The following is a 24,496-nucleotide window of genomic DNA, read 5'->3' as shown; positions in this document are numbered from 1 at the left end:
CGCTGAGGGCAGGAACCCCGGCGCCGCTCGCTAAGCCTCCAGACGGAGTCCGCCCCTCAGGCCGGTTCCTGCCTCCCATTGGCCCGCGAACCCGTCCGTCTCCGCCGTGGGCCGCGCCTTCCGTGGGCCGCGCCTTCCTGGCCCCGCGCCTGGCCGGCTCCGCTCGCCCTCCTCTCACCCTGCAGCTCTTCGGGCTACCTCGGGGTGTGGGGTCGCCCGCGCCTGTGCGAGCCTGAGCTGGCGGCGGCTCCGGGAGGCTCGCAGAAGGGGAGGGCCGGGCGGCGCGGGAGCTGAGCATCGCCAGGGCGGGCGGCAGGGCGCAGCCTCTCCGCCGGCAGCACCACCTGTCGCGGCGCTAGACCTCTGGTAAGGCCCGGCGAGGTGGGGCCCGGGCGGGGGTCCGGGAGAGGAGCGGGCGCCGGCTTCCCTTGGCCCGGCCCCGAGAGCCCAGCGCTGCCGCGCCTCCGGCTTCCGTGCGTGCGGCCCCAGCCGGTCCCGGCCTGGCGGTGGGGGCTGGGGGAAGGGAAGCGGCCCGCGGAGTCCGCGCTGAGGGCGAGAGACCGGCTGCGTCGCGGCGACCCGGGTTCCAGCGACCGCGGCTCATCCCTGCGCGCGATTTCCAGGTTCCTCCGCACGCTGATGCCGGGGCGCCCCCGTCTCGCCCGGGAGCGAGGCCCTGGGCCTCCCAAACGCCAGCATCTCTTTCTCGCTCTTTCTGCACCCCTCCGCAGAAGGACTTTTGTGGCTGGAAACCCCTTTGGCAAGTCTATCTCTTTTATTCAGTCGGGCCGAGTTAACGGCAGGAGTTAGGCTGTGTGTGTGGCTCCTCCCTTTAAAAAAAAAGACTTGCTGCGGGCTGGAGAGTTATAAGATTGGACTGATTTCGTCTATTCTTATGAAATGCCATCTGTGGATCGGGATTGGCACGTGTTTCTTCCACGCTGGAGATAACTATCTCTGCATATGGTGTTATCTAGGTGGTCCTAGGTTTCGACTTTCTTTTTTGGTTCCAGAGATAATTCTAGAAAATTTATGTTGCTTGTGGTGAGAAGCGTGATCAAATTAACATGTGCTTTCTTACAAAAGGTTTTAACATCTTCTGTCTGTGGATTTACCTTCCTGATGCTTGTGGCTATCACCTCTAAGCAAAGCGGTTAATAGCATTGCTATTTCTGTTAGTGTTGCAGTTGATAACGATAACAATAGTAGCATGTGTTAATCGCTGGTGACAGGCAGAGCGCTGGTTTCTACACGGATTATCTCAAAATAACCCTTTTGAGGTTGATACTGTTACTGTCTCCAGTTTACAAACCAGGAAACTAAGGTTTATGTCGGTTGAGTAACTTGCCCAAGACCACAGTTTTAACGTGACAAAGCCTAGATTCAAACTCAAGTGGTATAACTTCATAGCTGCATCCTTCACCCCCACTCCCATAAACGTGCGTGTTCCTTAAGCATTGCTCATGTTGTTAAGCTAATTGCGATATTGTACCCATGATTTTGATTTTCAATTTGCAAATATTCTGTTAGATGAGAGAAACGGTTGTTTTTAAAAACATACATATAGGTCGTTCGCGGTGGCTCACGCCTGTAATCCAGCACTTTGGGAAGCCGACGTGGGTGGATCACCTGAGGGCAGCTAATTTTTGTAATTATAATAGAGACGGGGTTTCACCATATTGGCCAGGCTGGTCTCGAGTTCCTGACCTCAAGTGATCTACCCACCTTGACCTTCCAAAGTGCTGGGATTACAGGCGTGAGCGACTGCGCCTGGCTCCCAGTATGACTTTTATCGGGCATTAATAGCAAATGTTGGGCTATGCTTCTGTAGAAATATTCTCTTGAGAGTAATATATTTATGCTTAATAGCTATTCCTGAGAACTGCTTATGGGTGACACCCTTAGAGGGTGTTTGTATGTTTTTGTCTTTTAATATATTTATGAAAACAAAATATTCATAAAGGAAAAAAACCCATTTACCATTTGGGAACTTAGTTTGTAAAATTAAAAACTTCTAGTTATATGTGTATAATTTGTATATTAAGTTAAAAACTCTAATTGATTTTGGTGAATTTCAGACAAACTAGACCTATTTTATTTTATTTTATTTTATTTTTTTTTTTTGAGACGGAGTCTCGCGCTGTCACCCAGGCTGGAGTGCAGTGGCCGGATCTCAGCTCACTGCAAGCTCCGCCTCCCGGGTTCACGCCATTCTCCTGCCTCAGCCTCCCGAGTAGCTGGGACTACAGGCGCCCGCCACCTCGCCCGGCTAGTTTTTTGTATTTTTTAGTAGAGACGGGGTTTCACCGTGTTAACCAGGATGGTCTCAATCTCCCGACCTCGTGATCCGCCCGTCTCGGCCTCCCAAAGTGCTGGGATTACAGGCTTGAGCCACCGCGCCCGGCCTTTATTTTCTTTAAGACGGAGTTTCGCTCTTGTTGCCCAGGCTGGAGTGCAGTGTTGGTGATTTCCGCTCACTGCAACCTCCGCCTTCCGCATTCAAGCACTTATGCATCAGCCTCCCTAGTAGCTGGGACTACAGGCATGCGCCACCACGCCCGGCTAAGTGTGTGTGTGTGTGTGTGTGTGTGTGTGTGTGTGTGTGTGTGTGTGTGTGTGTGTGTGTGTGTGTATTTTTAGTAGATACGGGGTTTCACTATGTTTTTCAGGCTGGTCTCGAACTGCTGACCTCAACTGATCCACCTCCTTCGGCCTCCCAAAGTCCTGGGATTACAGGCGTGAGCCATATTTTGAAACACAAATAACATTAAAACCTATATTTACTAGGGATTAATGTTAGAGGACAAAATTCACACTAAAAATTACATTGACTTTATAAAAAGATATCTTTTATTAGAAATTATTTTATTTGAAAGTTACCATTTTGATTTTATGGTAGCATATTATACCTCCTTTGATCAATATATACAGATTTCAAAAGTGATAAAAAATATATTGATTCTGTATATACTTGTTTAGGATGACATTTAATGTTGCCTGTATCTGTATGCCATCCAAATTCTCATTCTTGACTTAGAGATTTGATTTGAAATATTTTAAATAAATGTTAATCATGATTATCCTTTCAGTCTCTTATATTAATTTCATCATTAAAAGATGTTGATGCAGAAACTAGCAGGCATTTAGAAGGCACCTTGAGACCACCTTAGTCTATAACTGCTAATAGTAATGCATATAACTAGCTTCTAGAGCACCTAGAGGGTGTTGTGATAAGCATCTTAAATAGATTATCTAATTTAAATCTTAAAACAGCCTATTAAATAGGTCTTGTTGTTTAATGTTCCCATTTTACTCATGAGAAAATGCGAATCGGGAAGGTTGTGCCTTACTCAGCATCACAGAGCTAGTAAATGGCAAAGCCAGGATTTATTTTGTTTTGCTTTGTTTTGTTTTGTTTTCGTTTTGGAGACAGGGTCTCACTCTAACCCAGGCTGAAGTGCCCTGGTGCTATTATGGCTCACTGCAACCTCAACCTCCCATGCTCAAGCCATCCTCCTGCCTCAGCCTCTGAAGTAGCCGGGACTACAGGCGCATGCCACTACCCCCAGTTAATTTTTGAATTTTTTGTAGAAATGAGGTTTTGTCATGTTGCCCAAGCTGACCCGGAACTCTTCAGCTCAAGCAGCCCACCCTCCTTGGCCTCCCAAAGTGCTGGGGATTACAGGTGTTAGCCACAGGATTTAAATCCAGGCAGTTTGACTCCAGAAATCGCCCTTTGACCACTCTGCTAGACTATTTGGTATGGGTTTTATTAAGCAAACTTTCAAGTCAAGTAGTCAAGCTCTTTATACTGATACTATTGTAAAACTCTAAGGAGTATATTAATAATATGTATATCGATATTACTACACAGAATTCTGTAAGTTTCCCCTCCCCCACTTTATTGATGAGAAAAATGAGACATCTAAGTCAATAGCTTCCAGACTTTTGGACTTAGTGGACAAGTGAAAAACTGTATGTGTGGGGGACAATTGGGACCAGACATAAGATCTCCAACTTTTAGTTATGTCAAGGTTAAGAACCTTCTTAAAAACTACTGCAATCTGGTTGGGCGCAGTGGTTCATGTCTGTAATCCCAGCACTTTGGGAACCAGAGGTGGGTGGATCACTTGACGTCAGGAGTCCGAGATCAGCCTGACCAATGTGGTGAAACCCCGTCTCTACTAAAAACACAAAAATTGGCTGGACGTGTTAGCACACACCTGTAATCCCAGCTACTCAGTAGGCTGAAGCAGGAGAATCACTTGAACCTGAGAGCCTGAGGTTGCAGTGAGCCGAGGTCATACCACTGTACTCCAGCCTGGACGACAGTGATTTTTGAGACTCTGTCTCAAAAAAACAAACAAAAAACCTACTGCAATCTACTGTCCTGATCCTTTTCTTTAAAAAGGGACATTTTTACCACCACAAAGGTAGGAAGGTCATAATTACAACATAAAAACAGAATAATACTATGGAAAACTGTATTACGTTGTGTTAGTTTTTCCTCATTTGGTCATAGACCAGTCAAAAACATGTCCTAAACTAACACCAATTCAGAGACCATTTGGGAATGCCTGGGTGACACAACTGATTCTGAACTGGTAATTAGCTGAGTCCAGTCCAGATTCACTCTCCACTCTGTCTGACCGCAAGGCCTGTGCTTGTTGCCCTGTCTTGAGCTCTTTCTAGTGAACAGTGTCTAGGGTTTTGGTCTCCTGTGAACAGTCTTTCTCAGGTGTTGACTGTTTCCTTCTCCCCCCAGGTAGGGGGCCAGGGAGAATAGTCTCCAACAGCCAATGTCTTCACAGCTTTAGTCCCAGTGCAGTTTATAAATACCACCCAGAGGGTGAGTTCCACTGCCTCCCTGTTTGAAGTAGTTCTTTTGTCCATGCTTACTCATGGAAAGAGCAAGGCAGTGGCCATACCAGGGCAGGAAACCACAGGCATATTCCAGTATTCAAGAAACTCTCCGGCCAAGTGTAGTGGCTCACACCTGTAATTCCAGCACTTTGGGAGGCTGAGGCAGATGGATCACCTGAGCTCAGGAGTTCGAGACCAGCCTGGCCAACATGGTGAAACCCTGTCTCTACTAAAAATACAAAAAATTAGCCAGGCATGGTGGTGGGTGCCTGTAATCTCAGCTACTCGGGAGGCTGAGGCAGGAGAATTGCTTGACCCGGGAGGTGGAGGTTGCAGTGTACCAAGATCGTGCCATTACACTCCAGCCTGGGTGACAGAGGAAGACTCTGTCTAAAAAACAAAAGAAAGAAACTCCGGTGAATAGCTTGATTTTACTTAGTTATTCAAAATTAGAATCCCCACCTTCTTTTATTTGCTGTTTTTACTTCCCTCGCTCCTGTAGTTCTCCTTCTGTCATCTTTGTGTAACATAAGGAGTTAGGTGTGTGTTTTCTGCGTTCTGTCTTGTCTCCAGCAGATATTAAGTCCACCTGTCTGTTTCTCTCTGTAAGTGTTCTGAGTTCTGATTTCTGCAAAGATTGGTTTTTTCCTTAAGTTATTTTTTTGCTTATGCCTACTAAAGACACTGTTAAAATTACTTTTATATTTTATTTTACTCTATCACTTGCTAATAAAATTAAATTCTCTAATACTTTGAATAATATGTTTTATCTTTATAATACTCTTTTGCATATATTCTCTTATTTGATCATCACAGTTTTCTGTGAGGTAGATTTGAGAGGTGATGTTGTCTTTATATACAAGCCAAATTCATTATTTTATTTATTTATTTTGAGACAGAGTCTCACTCTGTCACCAGGCTGGAGTGCAGTGGCGCAATCTCTGCTCACTGCAACCTCCACTTCCTGGGTTCAAGCAATTCTTCTGCCTCAGCCTCCCAAGTCACTGGGATTACAGGCACGCACCACCTCGCCTGGCTAATTTTTGTACTTTTAGTAGAGATGGGGTTTCACCATGTTGGCCAGGATGGCCTCAATCTCTTGATGTCGTAATCTGTCCGCCTTGGCCTCCCAAAGTGCTGGGATTACAGGCATGAGCCACTGTGCTGGGCCCAAATTCATTATTTGATAGGAACAAGATTTTAACTAGGAGTTGAAAATAGAATATTTCATATATCAGAAACCTGATCTTAACTGATGATTCCAAAATGCATTTTTTGGGGGATTGCCTTTGATTCAAAATAAAATGTATTCCATACCATTTTAGATTTACCTAGTTTGCAGTACTAATCACCAAAGTGTGCGTGTGTGTGTTTGAAATGGAGTTTCGCTCTTGTTGCCCAGGCTGGAGTGCAGTGGCATGATCTCCGCTCACTGCAGCCTCCGCCTCTCGGGTTCAAGCGATTCTCCCACCTCAACCTCCCGAGCAGCAAGGATTACAGGTGCCTGTCACCACACCCAGCTAATTTTTTTGTATTTTTAGTAGAGACAGGGTTTTGCCGTGGTTTGGCCAGTCTGGTCCCGAACTCCTGGTCTCAGGCAATCTGCCTGCCTCAACCTCCCAAAGTGCTGGGATTTCAGACTTGAGCCACGACGCCAGGCCCAAAGTTGTAACTGTAGTAAATAATGCTGTCTCTCCCGGAAGAGCCACACAAACATATGATGAATTACTTTAGAACTTCTTTTTAGCTGGATGTGATGGCTCATGCCTGTAATCCTAGCAACTCACGGGCTGAGGTGGGAAGATTGCTTGAGGCCAAGAGTTCAAGACCATCCTGGGCAACATAGTGAGATGCCAGCTCTACAAAATATTAAAATCAGCCAGGTACAGTGGCTTATGCCTATAGTCCCAACTACTTGGGAGACTAAAGCAGGTGAATCATTTGAGCCAGGAGTTCAAGACTGCAGTGAGCTATGATTATACAACTGTACTCCAGCCTGAGTGACAGAGTGAGATACTATCTCTTAAAAAAAAATAATAATAAAACTTTTTTTAAATGACAATTTTTAAAATTTAAATAGGTTTTTTTCACCACTTAGCAGAGTATCAACCATCCCAATTTTGTTAATAATACTTTTGTCGCCATGTTGGGGATTCTGGGGAGAAAGCTACTTGGTGTGCATATTTTTAACACTGTGCTGATATAATTAACATTATTAGTAATTTGATACTGATTAATTTTAAAAGTGTAGAAACATGATGTATATAGAATTTGTACTTGTAGAACCAACTGCTGGTACTTTCTGGAGTACGCTAATAAATGGAAATGAAGTGCCATGGACCTTTCATGCAACATAATCCTGAAACGATGTATAAAAGTCAAATTTGAGTAACTTGAAATTTAAAAATAGCCTGAAAAATCTTGCTATTTAAAGAAATCCAGTGAAGAATTCTCTTATATAGCAAATTCTCTCTCTTAAAAGTAAAATCAACGGAGTTTGTTCGAATCAGGCTCTGCCACTGTTTCTCCTTCTAGATTGTATGTATTTAATAGATATCAATTATTAGATTCAGATAGCGAAGATATTTTGTAAGTACACAATGCTGGTTCTATGTGTGTGTGTGTGTGTGTGTGTGTCTGAATACCCATACAAATTTAAAAATTTTAAAAAAGGAACACTTGGGAAGCCTATACAGATATATGTCTATTTTTTAATTTAAAACTGAGAAAGGGTGAGTTAGATTTTGTTCTGAGATGGAGTCTCACTCTGTTGCCTAGGCTGGAGTGCAGTGGCATGATCTCGGCTTACTATAACCTCCACCTCCCTGGTTCAAGCGATTCTGATGCCTCAGCCTCCTAAGTAGCTGGGATTATAAGAATGCACCACCCTGCCTGGCTAATTTTTGAATTTTTAGTAGAAGTGAGTTTTCACCACGTTGGCCAGGCTGGTCTTGAACTCCTGACCTCAAGCGATGCGCTCGCCTCAGCCTCCCAAAGTGCTGGAATTACAGGTGTGAGCCACTGCACCTGGCCAAGTTCTTTTTCTTGGTTTTGTTCATGTTTATAGTTCTTTTAAAAAGCACAAAGGTGAGCTTTATATAGGACTTTATAACTTACTGGTAATAGAACATTAACAGAATATATTGCATGGTGGTGATTTAATAGATTCTGTTGAATGCTTTTGATGTTTACCTAAAGAAAACCAAATCTGGCTGGATGCAGTGGCTCACACCTGTAATCTTGGCACTTTGGGAGGGCAAGGCTGGCAGATTGCTTGAGGCCAGGAGTTTGAGACCAGCCTGGGCAACATAAAGAGACCCTATCTCTACCAAAAATACAAAAAAATTAGCCAGGCATGGTTGTGTGTGCCTATAGTCCCAGCTACCTGGGAGGCTGAGGCGGGAGAATCACTTGAATCCAGGAGACAGAGGCTGCAGTGAGCCAAGATCGTGCCACTGCACTCCAGCCTGGGTGACAGTGACAGCGAGACTCTGTCTCAAAAAGAAAAAGGAAAACCAAATCTGATGGTGTAAGTTTCATAGAGGCTAAAAAGACATGGATTCCTGTAGTGTTAAGTAGGATTATGAGAGCAATACTAACCGTAGGCCTCATTCCGGCCTTGGCGTGTGGTAGGTGCTCAATAGATGAGTAAATAATTATGATATAGGTTTAAACTGAATCAACTTCCAGTTTAAAGTGATCAATTAGTCACATGCCGGAATCTCCCTTTCTTGCTCTAAAAACACAGAGATGGTAAGTAAAATTGAAACAACACAGAGCCAAGTTTGAAAGCAAGAGAAAAATCTCCGCATGCAGGAATGAAGAAAGAATCTATAGCAGTGAGCTTGATTGAAGACAAATGTTCCATGGGTAGACAGGGAAGAAATACAGTACATAAATACTACTTAGGGTCTGAAGTGTTTATTGCTTGCCAGGAGATGGAAACTGAGTTCCCAAGGCCTGTTCAACATTCAGAACCAAAATTAGACATATATTGGGAAGCTGAGAATGGGGAAACACTTTTCTCTCCATGAATGAAGACTGTATCCTCACTGGGGTTGAGACAAGAGTTAAACCATCCATCCCACCCCATAAGTAGAATCCTAAGCCTCAACTTGTTTGAATTTGACTTTGGAATTCTACCCGAGGTATGTAACCATCTAACACAGAAACTAACGTAGAAACTGGTTTTAGCCTGTAGACCCTCTAGATCTCATATAGAGGCAAACTTAAAACTGCCCCCAAGGGTTGATTTCCACAACATACAACATGTATGGGACCACCGTGAAAGATTGCTCTTATTTTTTTTTAAAGTGAGCTTACAGACAAAAATTATGCCATTGAAAGAGACTGAAAATTTATATTCAGGCACTAAAGACATTAGAAAATGTCTTTAAAATAAATATTTAGGCCAGGTGCGGTGGCTCAAGTCTGTAGTCCCAGCACTTTGGGAGGCCGAGATGGGCGGATCACGAGGTCAGGAGATTGAGACCATCCTGGCTAACCCGATGAAACCCCGTCTCTACTAAAAAAAAAAAATACAAAAAACTAGCCGGGCTAGGTGGCGGGTGCCTGTAGTCCCAGCTACTCGGGAGGCTGAGGCAGGAGAATGGCGTAAACCCGGGAGGCAGAGCTTGCAGTGAGCTGAGATCTGGCCACTGCACTCCAGCCTGGGCGACAGAGCGAGACTCCATCTCAAAAAAATAAAAAATAAAAATAAATAAATAAATATCTATTTAATGAGGTCAGAATTTAAAGTTATGAAGCATGAACTGGTGACTGTAAAACAGAACCAAATAGAAATATAGACATAAAATAATTGAAGTGAAAAAATGGAATATCAGAAATAGATAACTAAAGAGCTGTATAAGAAGTTAGATGGTGGATAAATTGCTTAATCAAGAAATGAGGCCGGGTTCAGTGGCTCACGCCTGTAACCATAATACTTTGGGAGGTTGAGGTTGGCAGATCACTTGAGCCCAGGAGTTGGAAACCAGCCTGGGCAAAATGGTGAAACTCTTTCTCTACCAAAAAAAAAAAAAAAAAAAAATCCTACAAAAATTAGCTGTGCATGGTGGCACATGCCTGTCATCCCAGCTAGTTGACAGGCTGAGGTGGGAGGATTGCTTGAGCCCCTGAAGTCAAGGCTGCAGTGAGCTGTGATCATGCCACTGCACTCTAGCCTGGGGAACAGAGCAAGATCCTGTCTCAAAAGAAAATAAATGAAATGAAATTTTGTCTTTAAAAATGGAATTTAGAAAGGAATGGGAGGGAATACGTTTATGAAACAAAAACAATATAACCAAAGGCTCAGAAGCTGAAAAATTTGGAAGAGGAAGGGAAAGCAAATAAAAACCATGGACTACCACTAATAAGCTGAGTGATACTGGACTGTCCATTTCTATCTCTGGGCTTTAGGGTTTTTTTCATTTAAATTAAGATATTTAAACTAGGTGATGTCTAAGACTTGTGATAACTATAATTATGATTCAAGAAAAATCTATGTAAATCTAATTAGAATAAAGCACTATTTAGTTTAAGGTTTATGTACTTGGTAATATATACTGTTTTAGGAAGGAAGCTCTATAAAGGGTATCAGGGTCATAAAGATGCATTAAATAGTGTGGTATTGTACTGAATATATTGATCTTCCCAATTCTGTCACAGAGCTCCTCCAACCCTTGGATTTCCTGAATGATAGGAATGTCTTTAAAAAAATGTTTTTAACTGATGCATAATAGATGTACATAGTTCAGGGTACATGTGATAATTTAATATATTCATATAATTTGTAAAGATCAAGTCAGTGTATTTTGGTTAGCCATCACTTTCAATATTTGTATTTATGCTAGAAACATTCTTTTAACTATTTTAAAATGTACAGTAGATTATTATAAACTATAGTCACCTTACTGATCTAACACTAGGTCTTATTCCTTCTGTCAAGCTGTATATTTGTATCCATTAATCCCCTCCCCCCCATGATAGGCATGTTTTTTGTCATAATGATCCCCTTTTGATCACACCTGAGTGTGTGCTAGTCACATGAGGTGACTCTACTCTGCCTAGGTAGAGCCCCTAGGCAGCCTCAGGATAGGGCTGATCACTAGAAAGACCAAGTGATTAGAGGGTTAGAACTTTGAGCCCTATCCATGAGCTTTGGGGTGCTGAACATTAAGCTCTATAAAACTCTTGAACAACAAGGTTTGATGAGCTTCTGGGTTGCTGAACACATGGCGCTGGGAGAGTGGCCTGTCCATAGAGGGCATGGAAGCCCTGCATCCCCTTGCCCCCAATACCTTGCCATCTACATCTCTTTATCTGGCTCTTCATCTGTATCCTTTGTAATAAAGGGGGATCTTTTTGAAGATGTATTAGGAAAAAGCAATTTACCACGGATAATAAGACTTAAAAATGGGCCATGGTTAAAGACTTGATAAGAGTTCATAATAATAATGATACAATTGACAAGGAAATTTAGTTATTTCTGTGACATACAACAGTTTAGCATTAGAATTATGACTGACAACATTTCCTAAGACGTATCAGATTTCCAGGAATCTCATGCAGTTTTGGAACACATATTGACCTGTTCGTGTTAATGTGACTGTAGGACATGGTCAAACATTATTCTTATTTGATAATGCTTCCCATATAATTTAACATGCCCAGTAAGCCTAATGTGTTTCGCTTGGGCTTCTGCGTGCCCTTTTGGAATGTCCAAGAGTTGGTTTAAGGTCAAAAAGATATAATTTGGAATTTGAAATTTGATTTGGTGATAGTTTAGAGATTTCAAAAATCAAGAATCCTCACTCTTTGATAGAAAAGCAACCCCATTTTCCAAAAAAATCAAAAGGCTCAATAAAGACAGTATGATGCAAACAGAATGTTTCTTCTATTTTGCAGCTTACTCAAAAGGCAAATTATAGTCTTTTGTTATTTTTTTATTAATACTACACAAACATCTTGTTCAGAAGAGAAAAACAAATTCAATATATTATTATTATTATTATTTTTCCTTTTTTGTACTTTTTGTGGAGACAAAGTCTTACTATGTTGCCCAGGCTAGTCTCGAACTCCTGAACTCAAGTGATCCACCCATCTCAGCCTCCCAAAGTGCTGGGATTCCAGGCATGCGCCACTGTGCAGGGCCTCAATGTAGTACTATTAAAGTGAATTTTAATAAAGCCTTATAAATAAATTCAATCTCAGTCAACTTTGACCACACAAGATAAGATTTCTGTAAATTTTTTACAACTACTTACAAAATTATTTCAGGTTTTTTTCTTCTCTGACTTATTTTATCAATTTAGTTTTATCTATATCATTTTTTTCCTTCATTGTAAAACTTTTAAATAACCTCTAAACTAGATGGAATTACTTTTTTAAACAAAAAACACATCTTTTGTCTTTCTTATAACTTTCCTCACCAAAAAGCATCCTGCCTTTCTTATAAAATAATTTTCTTTATATCTAGTTGTTTTAATTACATATATTGCAATTTTGACTCTTACTAATTTCCAGTATAAAACCTAGCAGGAAGCAATTTTAATTGCTATGTACCAGGTACAGAGTCCTGGACAGAGCTATTAAGACTACGTCTGTCTGGGGGACCCAGCCCCTTCTAGCATGGCCAGGAGGCACTACTGGACCAGCAGGGCAGGACCATATAGGGCCTGGCTCTGCCCTGCAGCTGGTGGCCCAGGTACTGAAGATAAATGTATGTACCTGGGCCTCACCATGGTCACCTGTGTAGACTGCAGAATTTAAAGGCTCAAAACCAAAAACGTAAGTTCAGACAAATCAAACAAATATTTAAAATATCTCAGGAGCAACAGTTTGATGACCTTAAAATAACGAAGAAGAAACTGTAAATCTGACCAGTAGACCCAAGGCAAAAATGTCTGAATTATATTTAATACTGACAATTTTGAGACATTCTTATTTTACCAACAATTTTTAAACTAGCTTTATTTCAAATAGAATTTAAGCTTTTTCAAGAAGGAGTTTGGATAGGTCAGAGGAGACACTGAGGAAGGTTAATCTGAACTACCAGACTACAAGGTGGAGTGGTCTTCTTTATAAATCCCACAGGGGATCCAAAGCAGACAGTTTGAGCATACAAAGAAGTTTTGCTTTGTTGTAAATCTGAATTCTGCTTGCGATTTTCCTTTTGTATCTTTTCATAGATCTCTGAAAAGATAAGAGGTCTCTGAAAAATTTTCTCATAAATACAGCCAATTAATTTATTTCATAAGCACCTAAGCCAATGAGCCTTTTTCATGGAAAGTCCCAGAGGTAACTCTGCAGGTTTAGAATACCATAGACATGAGTGACATTTTTTAAATGGCACAGATGTGTTTCCGCATGATCCCCAAAAGAATTCACTCCCACAAACAGGCTAAGATAGCAGAAGACTCTTGTTGCCATAGACAGTGATGGTGTTTGTTCATGGTGTCTCCAGTATCACACAGATTTGTGGGGGGCACTAGTCACAGACCCGTTTCTCCATGACACCAGGAAGCCTACCTGGACCACCTGGAATTGGACTTACAATTCTTTTTTTTTTTTTTTTGAGATGGGGTCTCACTCTGTCATCAGGGCTGGAGTGCAATGGCATAATCTTGGCTCACTGCAACCTCTGCCTCCCAGACTCATACAATCTTCCCACCTTAGCTGGTACCACAGGTGTACACCACACCCAGCTTAATTTTATTTTTTGTGTGTGTGTGTGTGTGTGTGTGTGTGTTTTGGTGGAGACGGGGTTTCACCATATTGACCATGCTGGTCTCGAACTGCTGAACTCAAACAATCTGCCTGCCTTGCCCTCCCAAAGTGCTGGGATTACAGGGGTGAGCCACTGCACCCGGCCTGGACTCGTAATTCTTTATAGTTTCTTTACTTTCTGAAAAAATGTTAACATCTTTAATCTGTTTGAAAGGTTTTGCTAACTGTAATGGCAAATCCTTCTACCTCTTCTTTTTCAAAATTTCTTGGATTTTCTCACATTTGCTCTTTCAAATATTCGTTCAAGCTGAGTCTAAAGCTCCCTAAAGTTCAAGGATGCAGTGAGCTATGATTGGGCCACTGCACTCCAGCCTGAGCTCAGAATGAGATCTTGTCTCTAAAAAAATAAAAAACAAAGCTCTATAAATATTCGTGGAATTTTTGTTGGAATTGCCTTAGAACTGTGTGGATTGTTTCAGGGGAAACTGATATTTTTACTGTTGACTATTCCCATCCAGAAATGGGTATTTCTGTCCATGTATTTAGGACTTCTTTATGTCTATTAGTTTCTCTGTTGGTGTACTTCCTAGGTATTTTATAATTTGTATTAGTATTATAAATAGAATCTTTTATCCTATTAAAGATCTTATTGCTGATATAATCAGCCACTTTGCTGAAGTCTTCTTATTAGTTCTAGTATTTTTTTCGGTTGACTGTCTCAGATTTTCTAGATGGCAGTTATATCATGTGCAGCTTTAGACCTGTGTTGTAAATGGGCCCAAAATAATGCTGCTTTTTTATTCTAAGAAAAACAATTCAGTGGAGTCATGAAGTGAAAAGTATAGTAAAAAAATTACTCTTTAAGGCCAGGCGCGGTGGCTCACACCTGTAATCCCAACACTTTGGGAGGTTGAGGTAGGAGGATCACAAGGTCAGGAGTTCGAAACCAGCCTGGCCAACATGGTGAAACCCCATCTCTACTAAAGATACAAAAAGTCAGCTGGGCATGGTGGCACATGCCTGTAATCCCAGGTACTTGGGAGGCTGGGGCTGGAGAATTGCTTGAACCCGGGAGGCGGAGGTTGCAGTGAACTGAGATCATGCCATTGCTCTCCAGCCTGGGCGATAGGGTGAGACTTCATCTCAAAAAAAAAAAAAAAAAAAAAAAACCCTTTAAATTTGCTTGAATACTTGAGTTATTATAAAATAATAAGCATAAATATACAGAATAATAGTAATAGTGTATATGCAAAATCGTAATTTTATAGTATTTTGAACTTAAAGCATCAAGATGGTAGCATAAATTAATTTCTAAAAAGATAACCTGAACACTTATTTTTCATCATGGTTATTTTTGCTACTCTATTATGACTATAATAGAAATGCAGCAATGAAAAAGGATGAGGATAATGATGTAGCACCTGCTTAATGAATAAAACCAGTCAGATGAGTAAAATACATAATTTCAATAATTTGTGTTACCTTTCCCCTGAAAAGGCTATCAGGAAGTTGTTAGAGTTTGATGCCTCCCCAGTAGTCAGCCTTGGTAATTGAGAAAGTAATTTGCTTGTGTTTGACTCAAAAGGTTTGTGTAGGCTCAGCTACTGGTTATTTTTCTGTCTTACTGTCTTTTGAACAGCTCAAATATTTCTTAAAAGGGTCTCAAATCTTCTATGTGTGATTTTGTAGTTTTATTCTACTAACAACATATTCAGAAATTAAATCATTTTTTTAACAGTACATTGAAGATTTTCTATTACTGCCTTTTCCTCTTACTCTTTCTGCTCTTCCCATTTTCTACATTCTTTGTCAGTGTTTTGTTAAGGCTCATAATTAATTCTTAAATTTCTTCTTTGAAGCTGTGAACAAAACCATCCCTACTATCTTGGCCTGGCTACCTGTACAGTGTTTTTCACTTTTTTGACAAAGAACAGGAAACCTTTTAAATCATTCACACATTCTTTTCATTCATGTCCTTAATGCTTTGATTATTTAGTTTAATTGCATCAATGACTATTTAATGTGAGTGAAACATTCTTGGCAATGTTGAAGGACTTCTCACTCTGACTGCGTCATATTTAATATCAGGCTTACCATCCATACATGGATGTGTTGATGAAACGCTAAGCCTCATGCAGGTGGTCTTGAAACATCAAATCGCACTTCATTTCAAAGGTTGGTGGATGGAAGTGGTATGGGAGGCAGAAAACAACTTCAGCATAGTTACTTGCAAACTGGAGTGTTTCAGTGTCCAGGAATAAGTGATCATGCAACACCTTTAAAACATCCCTTTTTGGCCGGGCGCGGCGGCTCACGCCTGTAATCCCAGCATTTTAGGAGGCTGAGGCAGGTGGATCACCTGAGGTCAGGAGTTCAAGACCGGCCTGGCCAACATGGTAAAAATGTTGTCTCTACAAAAATACAGAAAAAAAAAAAATTAGCCGGGCATGATGGCGGTTTCCTGTAATCCCAGCTACTCGGGAGGCTAAGGCAGGAGAATAGCTTGAATCCAGGAGGCAGAGGTTGTAGTGAGCTGTGATCGCGCTGTTGCACTATAGCCTGGGCGACAGAGAGAGACTCCGTCTCAAAAAAAAAAAAAAAAATCCCTTTTTTGGTTGGGCACGGTGGCTCATGCATATAATCCCAGCACTTTGGGAGGCTGAGGCAGGTGGATCATGAGGTCAGGAGTTCCAGACCAGCCTGGCCAATATGGTGAAACCCCATCTCTAATAAAAATATAAAAAATTAGCTGGGCGCGGTGGCATGTGCGTATTGTCCCAGTTACCCAGGAGTCTGAGGCAGGATGGCAGGATAATCACTTGAACCTGGGAGGCGGAGGTTGCAATGAGCCGAGATGGCGCCACTGCACTCCAGCCTGGATGACAGAGCCAGACTGTTTCTCAAAAATAAATAAATAAATAAATTCCCTTTTTTGAAGTTCTCACTGACCTCTGGATTGAAATATGCGTAAAAGTAATCCAGAAATCATGCTGCCACTGAACAACCCCCCCACCTCGTGTGTGTGTGTGTGTGTACAACACAGGCAGGATAGTTTCCTTCCTGCCTTTCGGGTCACAGGGATTTGTAACACTTATAGTAGAGCTTGGCAAAACTTTTGTTGTAAAGCATAAATATACACAGTAATAGTAATAAAGAGTTTATGTTGTAACGGACCAAAAGGAGGAATGGGGAATAACTGCTTAATGGGTATAGTGTTTCTTTCTGGGGTAAAAAGTTATTTTGGAATAAATAGAGGTGGTGGTTGTACAACTATAAGAATTTTCTGGCCGGGCTCGGTGGCTCATGCCTGTAATCCCAGCACTTTGGGAGGCCGAGGCAGGCGGATCACGAGGTCAGGAAATCGAGACCATCCTGACCAACACAGTGAAACCCCTTCTCTACTAAAACTACAAAAAAATTAGCCAGGCGTGGTGGCGGGCGCCTGTAGTCCCAGCTACTCAGGAGGCTGAGGCAGGAGAATGCCGTGAACCCGGGAGGTGGAGCTTGCAGTGAGCTGAGATCGTGCCACTACACTTCCACCTGGGCAATAGAGCGAGACTCCATCTCAAAAACAAAAACAAAAAAAGAATTTCTGAAATGCCTCTGAATTGTTCAGTTTAAAATGGTTACTTTTATGGTATATGAGCTTGAAAAAGAAAAAAAAAATCCTTATGTAAATGGTTTTGCTGCCCCCTCACACAGATCATGGATTTCTCCACAAATAGAAATTCCATTTAAAAAAACTTAACAGCATAATCATTGCAATGATTTGTAATGTTTAAAGAAATAAATAGGCATTTCAAATTCTGATTTTTGGTGAGGTAATTGGTAAGCAGAAGAATCTATTGTCACTAAATATTTTATATTTAATGTATAGTTTTCTCTTTAAAAATGTCCATGTTTATGATGGATGCAATTATTTTATACATTATTTCATATAATGTAATTATACACAATTTATATGTTTTCTAGCCAATTTATATTATTTATTTATATTAAATAACAGGTTTGCTAAGACAAAAAATTCTAGTATATTAAATTTAAACATTAAACATAGTACATTGAAATTCTAGGTCTAGATTAAGAATCAGGATAGTTTTTCTTCCTCTGTGTGTGTCTCCACTTTCCTATTATTTACTTTTCTACCTTCAAGCTAAACTCTCACTCACTAAAATGAAACTCACTTTGCTATTTACTATGTTACCTTGTTTCTTAACCTCTTAATTTGTTTCTCTCACAAGTGGGAGATGCATACCTTGCCACACTTGTGTGTCTAGAAAGAGGTTAAATGTTTTTTGCAGTGTCTGATACATAGTAGGTGGTACATAAAGAGTAGCAGTGATTATTTCCCAAGAACATAAGAGTGTTATCAGAAAAAGTTAAGTTTTCACCTTCGCCTTTTGTTACCTTTTTAAAACAGTTGCAGCCTATGGAAACATGAATGTGTTTTGAAAACTGATACCCAGTGGACATGGAGGCCTATAATATGATTCTCAACAGTGGTTTATTTGGTTTGTTTTTTTCAGGTGAAAGAAAAGATGTTGTCCCGGTTAAGAGTAGTTTCTACCACTTGCACTTTGGCATGTCGACGTTTGCACATAAAAGAAAAAGGCAAGCCACTTATGCTGAACCCGAGAACCAACAAGGTGGTAACATTAATACCAATGTACATTTTCTCTCTTCCTGTTAAAGGTTTGATATATTTAAGACTGATAAGGTGTGACATATTTTTGTAGCTTTATGCTAAGGCTGTTCAGAGATAGTTGTTTACATGAACTTTTTACGCTTCTCTACATGGCAAAATCGTGGTTCATCCTCATGACTTTTACCACCAGAAAAGGATTGACTTTGATTCCTAGTTCTAGCTTTAAAAAATAAAAACTTGGAATAGTGCTTTGGCCAGGACGTTGGGCCACATGTGAGATATTTACATTTCCCCAGCTCACATCAGGTACTCACCCTGAGCTAATCAGTTAGGTCCTTGGAAGGTAGGGTCAAAATTGTGAAATGAACCTTTATGTAAAGTCCACATCACCCCACCTCCACCTGTCTTTTTGGACACAAACCATTGCACACAAAAAACTTTCCCCATTAGTTGGAATGATTAGATGACTGCTTCAAAAGAGAGAGACTCTTGACTCTTTATTATACTCTTGGGACAAAAGTGACGCGCAGTATTGAGATCCAGTCATGACTTCGTCCTTCATCTGTGTTTAGTTCAGTGGACAAGTGCCTGTCTGTTTTTTAGTGGCAATATTAAATGGTAAGTAAAAGTTCTGGGAAGAGATTTTTTTACAAGCAGCTTGCAAGAGGATACATTGCAATATATGAAATTTACCTTTGGGGGAAAGGTAAATTCAAATGAAAGGTGTGACTTATTTTAAAAGAGCAGTCATAAAAAACTTGTCAGTCCCATTTGTTTCCCACTATCAGGGAAAATAGTTTATTGTTATCATATGATAAGTAATGAGGGGTTTCAGGCCTACAAAGGGGAATTTGACCATGGGTAACACAGAGCACCTCACCTTTGTATTCTTGTGTGTGACACAGAATGAGTTCGGCAAGCAGTTAGTGCGTTAAATGAAGCTTAATGAAGGATATTCTAATCCTCTCTTCTTTGTGCTTGACCTCTCCACATCACATTTGCTCTTCATTTCAAATCCAGTTCTCCTGTAGAACCTTTTTATACCACCATGGAGGAGTAATTACTCCCTTCTCTGAAACCCCATAGCAGTTTCTTCCTGTACCTGTGGCAAGTAATCAATATGTGTTGCTTTGTGCTTCTTTTCATGGTTTTAAGCTGTTATTGAAGTCATTTATGGTAGTTACATTTTCATGAATTTATATCTTCTTGACTATATTTCTGGTTCCTTTTGGGCAGTGACCATTCACATACTTCTGTGTATCTTTTACAGTGCTATGGGTGCATTTGATAAATATATTGGTTTTATTTTATCTGTTATCCTTATGGAAATAATTTATTTAAAACCTACTCTGGGGATTTAGAGATTATAAGAAATTTATAAAGTACATTGAGTGGCAAACAAGTTTGCAGATGGAGCATAGTCTAAGTGCATTACCATACTTCTCTAAAGAAAATAATGTCAGCCAGGCTCAGTGTCTCATGCCTGTAATCCCAGCACTTTGGGAGGCCGGGGCGGGTGGATCACCTGAGGTTGGGAGTTCGAGACCAGCCTGACCAACATGGAGAAACCCTGTCTCTACTGAAAATACAAAATTAGCTGGGCGTGGTGGTGCATGCCTGTAATCCCAGCTACTCGGGAGGCTGAGGCAGAATTGTTTGAACCCGGAAGTGGAGGGTGCGATGAACCTAGGTTGTGCCATTGCACATCAACCTGGGCAAGAAGAGTGAAACTCTATCTCAAAAAAAAAAAAAAAAAAAAAAAGAAGAAAAAAGAAGATAATGTCTAACATCTGGCCTTCTGAAATCTCTAAGATTGAATAGCATCTGTATGGTCACATCATTGAAGGACCACTTCTGGAAACCCCTTAAACATCAGGAAGAGTTTAATTTTTGTTTGAAGAACATAGACCAGTGATTCCCAAGTCATAGGTTAAAGACTCCTCAGGAACTTACCATGTAAAGAAATCAAGTTTGCACTTCAAACATTGTAGACTTAATAACTTTTCACATTTTTGTAAATATTATTTTAAGGATATGTTGCTGCTATAATTAATAAAATAGTAATTAAAGGCAGTATTGAATTCTGAATCTTTTTAAATGTATGTCTGTAATCACTGTATACTCAAGGTATACCTGCTCTTTGTTTATAAAACTTTTTTATTGTGGTAAAGGAAGCATATTATAAAACTGACAATTTTAACCATTTAAAAGTATACAATTCAGTGACATTAAATTCATTTAGTGTTGTGCAACCATCATCACTATCTAGTTCCAGAACTTTTTTATTATCCCAAGTAGAAACCTAGTATTATTTCATTTTATTTTATTTTTTATTTTTTATTTTTTTTTGAGATGGAGTCTCGCTGTGTCACCCAGGCTAGAGCCAGTGGCACAATCTCGGCTCACTGCAAGCTCCGCCTCCCTGGTTCACACCATTCTCCTGCCTCAGCCTCCTGAGTAGCTGGAACTACAGGCGCCCGCCACCATGCCCGGCTAATTTTTTGTATTTTTAGTAGAGATGGGGTTTCACTGTGTTAGCCAGGATGGTCTCGATCTCCCAACCTCGTGATCTGCCCGCCTCAGTCTCGCAAAGTGCTGGGATTACAGGTGTGAGCCACTGCGCCGGGCCTATGTTATTTTTTTGAGACAGGTTCTCACTCTGTTGCCCAGGCTGGAGTGCAGTGACACTATCACGGCTCACTGCAGCCTTGACCTCCCTGGGCTCAGGTGATTCTCCCATCTCAGCTTCCCGAGTACCTGAGACTACAGGCACATGCCACCGCGCCTGGCTACTTTTTGTATTTTTTTGTAGAGACGAGGTTTTGCCATGTTGCCTACGCTGGTTTTGAACTCCTAGGCTCAAGCGATCCACCTGCCTTGGCCTCCTAAACTGTTGGGATTACAGGCATGAGCCACCACACCTGGCCAAAATTTCTTATACTTTAAAAGGTGGGACACCATTATGCTAGGTTATAAGCAGGAGTTTAGGTGCTAATTTGAGCTTTACCATTTACTAGCCATAAAACTTTGGCAAACCCTTCAACTTCTGTAGGCCTTAGTTTTTTCATGTAAATAATATAGGTAATAGCATTTGGAAACATTTAAAGTGCTATACAAGTATAAAATTGTATTTCTCCTTTTCTCTGCATGCTCATTTGGCTAACTTTTCTAATAATTTTCTGAAATTCAGCTCTGCATCCTTTCCTATACAGCAGAAGGTGAGCAGTGGTTGAGCAAGTGAAGCTTCATCTGTATTTACAGCCACTCCCCATGGCTTGCATTACCACCTGCGCTCTGCCTCCTGTCAGAGGAGCACAAACCGTAATGTGAACTGTGCATGCAAGGGATCTAGGTTGTGCACTAATTATGAGAATCTAATGCCTGATGATTTGAGGTGGCACAGTTTCATCCTGAAACCATTCCCCACCCCCTGAAATATAGTCAACAAGATAAAAACTCATGAAAATATAACTATCATCAATTACTTCAATAACAGCTAAGACATGAAAAGAAAAATTGTCTTCGGCCGGGTGCAGTGGCTCACACCTGTAGTCCCAGCACTTTGGGAGGCTGAGGTGGATTGCTTGGGCCCAGGAGTTTGAGACTAGCCTGGCCTGGTCTCTACCAGCCTGACCTCGTCTCTACCAAAAATACAGAAAAATTAGCCAAGCATTGTGGTGCATGCCTATAGTTTAAGCTACTCAGGAGGCTGAGGTGGGAGGATCACTTGAGCCCAGGAGGTGGAGGTTGCAATGAAATCGTGCCACTTGCACTGCAGCTTGGGTGACAGAGTGAGCCCCTGTCTCAAAAAAAAAAAAAAAAAAAAAGAAAAATTGTCTTCCATGAAACTGGTCACTGGTGCCAAAGAGGTTGGGGACCACTGCTCTAGGAAGTTTTCACTGACCCTTTTTTCTACTTCCTCACCACACTGGATGAGTTACTTCCCTGTTTGTTCTTTGAGCATTCTTGTGCTCACTTCTGTCAATACCATTTATCATACTCAGTTGGAATTATCTCATTCCTCCCTTGAGGACAAGGACCATATCTTGGTCTGTATCCTCAATATCTTACCCCAGAGTACTTAGCACACACAGAGCCTCAGTACATGCTGGATAGATGGATGAATGCATGAACAAATGAACACATAGGAAAACAAAATCTGACATGATTGGTGCTCAGAGTTTCACAGATAATTAAACATGGGTTTTGTTTTCAGAAAAGAAGTTTGGATTAGGTAGGAATTTTGTTACCTACTTCTTGTAAAACAAGTTAGGAAATACCCCTATTCACACCTTTTTTTCCCAATGTACTGATTTATATGTCTTCTTGTCATTTTTTTGTGTTTTTCTTAAGCCCACTTCATCTTACAAAGTCTTAAAAATTGAGTGATACAGTTTTTTTTTTTTTAAATAAGAATAGGAGGAAGAAGAAGGAAAAAAGTAAGAATAATTTTAAATTATGTTAAAAAGTTTTCAGTTGATGAGTGATATGATTTAGCTCTGCGTCACCACCTACATCTCATCTTGAATTTTAATAATTCCCACGTGTCAAAGGTAGGACCCGGTGGAGGTAATTGAATCATGAGGGTGGTTTCCCCCATGCTTTTCTCGCAAGATCTGATGGTTCTATAAGGGACTTCCCCCTTCGCTCAGCACTCATTCTGTCTCCCGCCACCCTGGGAAGAGGGACCTTCCACCATAATTGAAAGTTTCCTGAGGTCTCCCCAGCCATGTGGAACTGTGAGTCAATTAAACTTCTTTTCTTATAAATTACCCTGTCTCAGTATTTCGTCATAGCAGCATAAGAATGGGCTGATACAATGAGTATATTTTATTTCAAATTTATGTATTAAGACCTAATTCCTATACCAAAACAACATAAGCAATAGAACATGCAATGTGAGTAATTGTGGATTTGTGATGAACAGAGCTTTCCACTTAGTTATAATTTGCCCTTTTTAGTGCAAGTTCATCTCAGTTAACACATTTTCAGAAATGTAAACATGCATTTGAATGCTAGTGAGGCACTGGCTATGTAGTGCCTATCCGTATTGAGGTTAAGGGAATGCATTTTATCTCCTGCATATAAATATATATAAATGGATTCTATCTCCTGAATCATTTGCCTTCTTACATTTCTCAGTACAAACCCAAATCAGTGTTAAAGAGTCTGAAAAGTTGTTTTAGTCTTAGATTATTTCTATTACACTCATGATATGTCTTATATTAGATTGTAAAAGGCTTAAAGATATAGATAAAATGTGCTTTAAAGTATGAAATGAGTACCAGTAAATAAATATTTGGTTGAATCATAGAGATAATAAAATATATAATAAATGAATTGGCTATTCATTTTTAGTGTGGATTTAAAGCCTTTAGAGGTAGATAAAAGTGATACTTTCTTTTACACTTTAATAATGCTTCCATAGAGTAGAGTTCTCAAACAAGAAATTTGGGGAGGATTCAGGCTGAAGTTTATTATGATTACAACTGTAAAAGTGTACAATTGTTTGATTACAAGATGAGCCAACTCTAAACTATGTACATAGCCTCCTACCCTCAATTTTTTTTTCACTTTTGTTCTTCCTACCTCTGTGTTGGCTGCCTTAGCAAGAGAGACGCCAGCATTTTTATTGATGACCCAGTGATTTAAAGGTATAGGAGTCCTTCTGAAATTTTTTTTAAAAACACCTGAACACTATTGATAGAAGCTAGTAATTCTCAAATCACTCCTTCTATCTACATTTTTTTCTTTTTCCAGTTCCTCCCATAATAGTACTGAGCATCTCTTTTAAACCAAATATTCTCTTCAAGATGTAAGATTGTAAAGAGATTTTACTACAGATTTTTAATTTATTTCAGCCAAATTAAAATATCCTAATGGACTCTATTTAGAATAATGAACCATAGATTGCCAGAACTAAAAGAGCTAAGTACATAGTAAATACCTATGCAAACCATTAACTTAATTCAAGAAGGAGTGTTGAAGAGAATCAATAACTCCTTTATTTTGTAGATTCCATCCCTAAGATTTAAGGACATGCTCAAGTTTTGTATCTGGAACTCTGGTTTTCTGGTTATTAGTTCTCTGAGGGTTTTGTTAATTTATTTGTTTTTATTTTAACTTCTCCTGGCTAGTTCTTTAATAAATTTAGAATTTTCTTCTGGTTCTTATTTACGCAAATAATATGACTAATAAAAGATAAAAAAAACTATCATCTATTTTTATTTGGCCATGATTCTCTTAAAAGTATATTTACTT

The 24,496-nt window shown here is 40.3% G+C and overlaps 1 protein-coding gene across 1 annotated transcript in view; it reads left to right on the top strand.

The window, feature by feature from the left end:
- The first annotated feature begins 202 nt into the window (after positions 1-202).
- The window catches only part of LOC105489415 (malic enzyme 2), a 71,009-nt gene continuing 46,715 nt past the window's right edge, over positions 203-24,496 (top strand). Inside the window, exons 1-2 of the mRNA XM_011754235.2 lie at positions 203-366; positions 18,117-18,236. Coding sequence (XP_011752537.1) covers positions 18,129-18,236 — 108 coding nt within the window. The 5' untranslated portion in view covers positions 203-366; positions 18,117-18,128. The remainder of the gene's footprint in view (positions 367-18,116; positions 18,237-24,496) is intronic.

This window comes from Macaca nemestrina, chromosome 19 (assembly GCF_043159975.1).
Source record: "Macaca nemestrina isolate mMacNem1 chromosome 19, mMacNem.hap1, whole genome shotgun sequence".
In the NCBI taxonomy this organism is placed as follows: Eukaryota; Metazoa; Chordata; class Mammalia; order Primates; family Cercopithecidae; genus Macaca; species Macaca nemestrina.
Note: the sequence above shows the minus strand (reverse complement) of the source record. Positions and strands in the feature narration are given on the sequence as shown.